This window comes from Oncorhynchus mykiss, chromosome 2 (assembly GCF_013265735.2).
Source record: "Oncorhynchus mykiss isolate Arlee chromosome 2, USDA_OmykA_1.1, whole genome shotgun sequence".
Taxonomy (NCBI): Eukaryota; Metazoa; Chordata; class Actinopteri; order Salmoniformes; family Salmonidae; genus Oncorhynchus; species Oncorhynchus mykiss.
The window spans coordinates 76,264,652-76,272,365 of NC_048566.1; the positions used below are offsets into that span (position 1 = coordinate 76,264,652).

The 7,714-nt window shown below is 44.4% G+C and overlaps 1 protein-coding gene across 1 annotated transcript; it reads left to right on the forward strand.

Annotated features, from left to right (window-relative positions):
* The first annotated feature begins 1,751 nt into the window (after nucleotides 1-1,751).
* On the forward strand, nucleotides 1,752-7,512 carry LOC110496485 (cadherin-related family member 5-like). The gene is made up of 9 exons (XM_036955859.1): nucleotides 1,752-1,956; nucleotides 2,045-2,135; nucleotides 2,757-2,863; nucleotides 3,039-3,239; nucleotides 3,355-3,486; nucleotides 3,591-3,669; nucleotides 5,220-5,413; nucleotides 5,538-5,558; nucleotides 5,795-7,512. The coding sequence occupies exons 1-9, from the start codon at nucleotides 1,789-1,791 to the stop codon at nucleotides 6,896-6,898; spliced, it is 2,097 nt and encodes a 698-aa protein (XP_036811754.1). The 5' UTR covers nucleotides 1,752-1,788; the 3' UTR covers nucleotides 6,899-7,512.
* The last annotated feature ends 202 nt before the right edge of the window (nucleotides 7,513-7,714 follow it).

Genomic DNA, 7,714 nt, shown 5'->3' on the forward strand with positions numbered 1-7,714 from the left:
CAGACATGCCACCAGGGCTATTTTCCCAGTTCACAGGTCCATAGCAAATTCAAGGAGACGTACAGTATTATATAGAGCCATGAGTGCATGGAACTTCCTTCCATCTTATATAGCGCAAGTGAACAGCAAACCTGTATTCAAAATACAACACCTCACGGCACATCGCCTCTCCCCCATGTGACCTACTTGTTGTGTGTATGTACTGACATGTATGCGTAACTAATAGATGCACACACACACTACATGTTCATGTTTTTAAATATATGGAAATTATAAAAACATTTGTCTGTAATCTCTTTTTTGTCATGTAAGACTAGCTGTTCCCATGGGGATCCTAATCAATCACATCAAACTGTTTGTCTGATTGGCTACTCTGCTAATCACAAGCTTGTCTGATTGTCAGGGAACCCATGTCTGGAGGGCCATGATGTGTTTTCCAAGGTCAAAGAGAACAGCATGATAGGAGAACTCATCGCTGAGCTCAACACTGAGCTGACAGCCAATGATGTTGTCTGGAGCTTAACTGGGGAGGACGCTGATTGGTTCTTCCTAGAAAGGCGGAGCATCAGACTCAATGCCCCATTGGATAGAGTTCTGGACCGGGAGGTAAAAACGTTATCACAACTTCCTCACAATGATGACAGGGTTCTGTCTTGGTTTAGTTGACTCAAAGAACAACACTCAGCAGGGTCATGTGCAGATATGAAGCATTATATATGTTGTGTGTGTGTGTGTGTCTCAGGTGCAGGGCCCAGTCCTGATGGCAGCGTTGACCTGCTATGAGGAGGACACTGTGCAGGTAGAGACTGTACATATCTGGAAATATATTTGTCCTTTATACCAAAGTGATATTACTATGGATCCAAAACTTCTAAATGTGTGTGTGTGTGTGTGTGTGTGTGTGTGTGTGTGTGTGTGTGTGTTTCAGAGTGAGTACAGGATCATGGTGGAGATTCTGAATGAGAATGATAACACTCCTGAGTTTGTGGAGAGCACCATACAGCCTCGCAGCATCAGTGAGGTAAGTAGGCTACACTACATACATGCTCACGTACGCACACATATACAGTACACACATATACACACATATACACACACGCACGCACACACACACACACACACACACACACACACACACACACACACACACACACACACACACACACACACACACACAGACATAAACTGAAGCCGATTTTTGCTTGATGTCCATGTCTAGCTGGCTGAGGTGAAGACAGTGGTGTTTACAGTCCAGGCCACAGATGCAGATGGCGACACCATAATGTACTCCATCGACCAGACCTCGGTACTGTATCAATAAAGTTTTATACTTAAATAAATACCAGATCTCCTTACTGTATCAAATAAATAAAAAATACTTCTGCATTGAAATGAGTGAGTACAGTATTTGTGTGTGGTCTCTGTTCCAGCCTGATGCTGCCTACTTCAGAGTGGATCTCCCTAACAGTGGAGAGGTGATACTGGCCAAGCCTCTGGACTACGAGACTAAAACACAACTGAAGATCACCATATATGCTTCGGTACCCTAAATGCACCTAGCCTATAGTTACAGAAAAACGTGGCTGTGCCTACCATCTGCTTGATATATTTTGTGAATAATGCACACCTTTAACCAATCAAATTGTATGACTGGAACTAATATCTCAGTCTGATATACGGTGTGTGTGTGTGTCTGTGTCTGTGTGTGTGTGTGTGTGTGTGTGTGTGTGTGTGTGTGTGTGTGTGTGTGTATATGCCTGTCTGAGTGTTTGTGTGTGTGTGTAGGAGATGAACACTGTGGAGAAGTTCAACACTAGTGCCATCCTGACCGTGAATATCTTGGACGGAGATGACCAGTACCCACAATTCCTGCCGTGCATGCCCCCCTCTAATGACCAATCGAATCGTGTCTGCAGCAACCCTGTCTACACGGTTAACATCACAGAAGGCGAACAGGTTAGTGCCCAGGGTTAGGGTTAGGTGTTGGTGGTAGGTGTTAGGGGTTAGGGACTGATGTATTCTGTTAATGTTGTCCCTGTTATAGGACGTTCTTCTGGACTTCTCTCCTGGGCCGATCAATGCTGTGGATGGAGACAGAGGCCTCAACTCACCTCTCAGCTATAGCATTCTGTCAGGTACAACACACACACACACACACACACACACACATACAAACCACCATTGTTTATCTTCAGAATGAAATGCAACGTAGTATTGGGAGTTTATAAACAGTATAGTTTACAAGGCTACCAATTACTTCATACTGGAAAAAGTTAAGCTAAACTAAACTTACTCTTAAGAAAATTATAGTTTACTTAACTAAAGTTACTCTGAAAAAGTAGTTCACTACATCCAAACTACTTGATGAAAAATTATCATATGTAAATATGTTATGTCACTGACTACAAATTGCAAGGACAGATCACTTTGGGGTCATATGTTAGCAGAATGAGCAATTTAGCATATTAAACACAAAAATTATGTTGTAAGTGAGAATTAGGCAGGTCTGAAGCCAATGAAGGAAATGATTGCCAACTTCACCCAAATGTAATTAAATATTTGCAAAACAATGTGTGTAGTTCCAGTAGTTAGCTACACTGCTACTTGGCAAAAAAAAGTAATTAAAAACTGAAAACACTACCTAGATTTGAATTTAGTTCAACTACCACCAAGCTCCTGCAAAATGTAGCTATATTACTAGTTTAACTACATGTAGTTCACTACTCCCCAACACTGTTGACAATATATGTTGTCAGGGGCTGATAATGGGCGTTTTGTGATGGATGAGGTGACAGGGGAGGTGCGTCTGATGAAAGAAGTAGAGAACAGACTACTGACACCCACACTACGCCTACGGGTCATGGTGAGACACACACACACACACACACACACACACACACACACACACACACACACACACACACACACACACACACACACACACACACACACACACACACACACACACACACACACACACACACACACACACGACTACAGAGACTCTAAATAACTGAAAACTCTCTCCCCCTCCTCAGGCGTACCAGAGGAATGACCCTAGGAAGTACTCAGTTGCCACAGTGGTGATCCGTGTTGTGGCTGTCAACCGCTTTCCTCCCCAGTTTGGTCGGGCCGAATACCGTGGTTTTGTCACTGAAGGCAACAGCCCTGCCTCACTGGTCAACACTTACGGAAACACCGTGCTGCTGCTACAGATACAGGACAGGGACTTCTCTGATGTATGCATACAAACACACACACACACACACACACACACACACGCTCATACACACAGCTGGACTATGCATCGTGTAATATTCTGTAACTTCAACTCTCTCTTCCCTTAATTGGTAGGGGATTAATCCCAAGATGCACTACTCCCTGAGGTCCTCGTCCAATCACACAGAGTTTTACCACATCACACAGGAGGGGCTTCTGATCGCCAGGACCAATCAGCTACGGCCATCACAGAAACACAGTCTGAAGGTGGGCTTTGATTGGACAGAACAGTATTTGAGAGAACAACGTAATGATGAACAAGCTAAATTGTTGTTGATGATGATGATGATGATGATGATGATATCATGCAGGTAGTGGCTGTGGATCTGGAGTCAGGTGACATGGCCACGGCTCTCATAAAGGTGGAGGTGCTGTATGAAGGACAAATAGGTAACACAGCCACACACACATACACACACACACAATCACAATTTGTGTGGTCGTACTTGCTCTCAGTGTAAGTGTGCATACAGTACCAGTCAAAAGTCTGGACACACCTACTATTTCAAGGGTTTTTCTTCATTTTTACTATTATCTACATTGTAGAACAATAGTGAAGACATTAAAACTGTGAAATAACACATTTGGAATCATGTAGTAACCAAAAAAGTGTAAAACAAACCCAAATATATTTGAGATTTGAGATTCTTCAAAGTAGCCACCCTTTGCTTGATGACAGCTTTGCACACTCTTGGCATTCTCTCAACCAGCTTTACCTTTACAAACAGTCTTGAAGGAGTTCCCACATATGCTGAGCACTTGTTGGCTGCTTTTCCTTCACTCTGCGGTCCAACTCATCCCAAACCATCTCAATTGGGTTGAGGTCGGGTGATTGTGGAGGCCAGGTCATCTGATGCAGCACTCCATCACTCTCCTTCTTGGTCAAATAGCCCTTACACACCCTCTAAATAAATCACAGACAATGTCACCAGCAAAGCACCCCCACACCATCACACCGCCTCCTCCATGCTTCACGGTGGGAACCAAACATGCAGAGATAATCTGTTCACCTACTCTGAGTCTCGCAAAGACACGGCAGTTGGAAGCAAACATTTGGAGTCATCAGACCAAAGGACAGATTTCCACCGGTCTAATGTCCATTGCTCGTGTTTTTAGGCCCAAGCATGTCTCTTATTATTATTGGTGTCCTTTAGTAGTGGTTTCTTTGCAGCAATTCAACCATGAAGGCCTGATTCACACAGTCTCCTCTGAACAGTTGATGTTGAGATGTGTGTGTTACTTGAAGTCTGTGAAGCATTTATTTGGGCGGCAATTTCTGAGGATGGTAACTCTAATGAACTTATCCTCTGCAGCAGAAGTAACTCTGTGTCTTCCTTTCATTTGGCGATCTTCATGAGAGCCAGTTTCATCATAGTGCTTGATGGTTTTTGCGACTGCACTTTAATAAACTTTCAAAGTTCTTGAAATATTCCATATTGACTGACCTTTATGTCTTAACGTAATGATGGACTGTTGTTTGTCTTTGCTTATTTGAGCTGTTCTTGCCATAATATGGACTTGGTCTTTTACCAAATAGGGCTATCTTCTGTATACCAACCTACCTTGTCACAACACAACTGATTGGCTCAAATACATTAAGAAGGAAAGAAGTTCCACAAATGAACTTTTAACAAGGCACACCTGTTAATTGAAATGCATTCCAGGTGACTAGCTCATGAAGCTGGTTGAGAGAATGCCAAGAGTGTGCAAAGCTGTCATCAAGACAAAGGGTGGCTACTTTGAAGAATCTCAAATATAAAATACATTTTGATTTGTTTAACACTTTTTTGGTTACTACATGATTCCATATGTGTTATTTCATAGTGTTGATGTCTTCACTATTATTCTACAACATAGAAAATAGTAAAAAAAATAAAGAAAAAAACCCTGGAATGAGTAGGTGTGTCCAAACTTTTGACAGGTACTATATGTGTGTGCAGTCCCTCAGGGCCCATTGGGGGACGGGCGTCTCCATGGTAGCTGTGCAGTAGGCAAGGCTATGGGTGTGGTCATCCTGGGGCTGACTCTGTTAGGCTGCGCTCTGTATGCACTGCAGCATGTCCTCCGGACATACAGAGGACTGAAGGACCCAGAGGACAGGGGCTGTATTGCACAGGGAAAACACCCCAATGTGGTGAGATATACTGACACTTCACCCTGACCCCTACCCTTTTAACTTTTAACCTCTAACATTTAGACATTCTAGTCCTGTGCACTGACCTGTGTGTCTCTCTGTTTGATCTACCCTGCTGGTCTAGAGATTACAATGGTTCCAACTGGTGAGTCTCTGTGTGTGTGTGTGTGTGTGTGTGTGTGTGTGTGTGTGTGTGTGTGTGTGTGTGTGTGTGTGTGTGTGTGTGTGTGTGTGTGTGTGTGTGTGTGTGTGTGTGTGGGTGTGTGTGTGAGACCTTTCCAACTGGTGAGTTAATAGACAAAGGAGCAAGTGAGCTAACATCACATAGTGTATCAGTGAGACAGTCAGTCAGCCATGTCGATTTGTGTCTTTTCTCCCCAGGTGAGTCACAGTAGCCACATGCCAGTCCTTGATGAGGTGAAGTTCAAAAAGGAGGGTCTAAGCACCTCCACCTCCACCTCCAAGCTACTGGGCGGTCAGAGCATTTACACACCTGCAGACTCGGACCCTTCTCCATTCAACGCTTTACCCATAGCTACACCCTCAACAACCTACATCCAGCCTATACTAGCCAACTCCACCCATACACCTGCTACAACCATCACACCTGAACTACTCAAGACATCCACTCAACTCCTGGGCAACTCCAGCTCTAGTACACCCCCACACCCATCACCTACACCTACCATGGATCAGACAGACTCGCCTTTAGCTACACACCCCTCCCCTGTTGCAGATCCAATAGGTACACACACTCAGATAGAAGAGACACCTACCTCACCTAACCATCAGCAGGTACACACACCTTTACCTCCTCCCACTCCGATCAACTCACCCCCTCACCCCACACCCCCTCCTACCTCACCTACCACACCTCTCCCTTTCTCACCTACTCCAGGCCCGGTATACAATCCTGAATGTACAGGATATAATCACACACCTTTACTTACTCCCCCCTGTCCAGAGCAGGACAGGGTAGGGACACCCCCACCTAAACCCACCCCAGGGCAAACACATACCCCTGTACTGACCATCACCTGCCCAGAGCAGGTAGGACAACCAGGGTACCCTGAGGAGCGCAGACCCTCCACCCACAGCCCTGAGACAGCCTCCATCGGTGATGATGACTGCTTCCTGGGGGATGAAGAGGCCACCAGGAACAGTGATGATGATGAGGATGAAGAGCTGGTGAGACTCTATTCTCACATACAGCCCACATTCCTGATAACAGACTATGACAATGACATCACGACTGAGATCCCTGCCAGTGGTGGAGAGGAGGAGGGGACTGGGAAGAGCGAAGGAGTGGAGAGAGAGAGGGTTTGGATGGAGGGAAACAAGGGAGGGGCCGGGAGAGACAGGGATGATATGGAAGGAAAGGGGGGTAAATTAGAGAGCGAAGGGGAGAGTTTGAAACAGGGGAGTCCATCATTTCAACCCTGTGATACAGAGCAGGAAGTATCAGTGGGCCAATCAAAGGAGTGATAAACAGTAACCCAGCAACACTCTCTAGTCACTGAGGCCAAACATTTAAGAACACTCTGAAACACGCTTGCACAAACACACACAGACACACACACACGTACACTGATGATATTAGAACACCCTAGACTTGCCTCAAGCAAGTGTAGGTGAAACACAACACAACTGGCCATGTGTCTGAGATATAGGCCACACTCCTCTTGTAAGGCCTTTGACTTGAGTCTTTTGTGTTACTGTGTTTTTGTTGATGTTCTTATTTTGTTCTAAAATGGTTCAAGGGACTCCTGGACACTGTGTGTAGGCCTACTTCTGTCCTCCCCTTTGCCCATTCTTATTTAGTTTTTACAAGAAACACCCCTGTGATAAAATGTTACCTACTTCATTGCTAGCCATGAACTTCATGCTTCTCACATAGTTCCAATGTCCACAACACAGGATGTGGAATGATGGTCACGAGAAATTGCTTCAGCAAATATTTTTGTTGTTTGGATTGTGTGTTCTTCTACTGTATTTCTGTGTAGCGTGATGTAAAATATGATGACCAGAATTTTCAGGTTACATCAACTGTCTCAGTCTGTCTCTACAGTATATATCAGTAAAGCCATCATGTGACTGAAGCACTGGTTCATGGGAGTTGTGCTTCTTATACCCTGGAGACTAACACACACACACACACACACACACACACACACACACACACAGAGGGAGACAGATAAATGCTCAGTCAAATTCATATATACTGAACAAAAATATAAACGCAACATGCAACAATTTCAAAGACTTTACTGAATTACAGTTCATATAAGGAAATCAGTCAAT

Coding starts and splice junctions, on each gene's coding strand:
- LOC110496485 (XM_036955859.1), top strand. CDS start 1,789: ATGAACACTGTGGAGAAGTTCAACACTAGTGCCATCCTGACCGTGAAT. Junction 2,136..2,756: donor CAGCTATAGCATTCTGTCAG/GTACAACACACA, acceptor ATATGTTGTCAG/GGGCTGATAATGGGCGTTTT. Junction 5,559..5,794: donor GATTACAATGGTTCCAACTG/GTGAGTCTCTGT, acceptor TTTTCTCCCCAG/GTGAGTCACAGTAGCCACAT.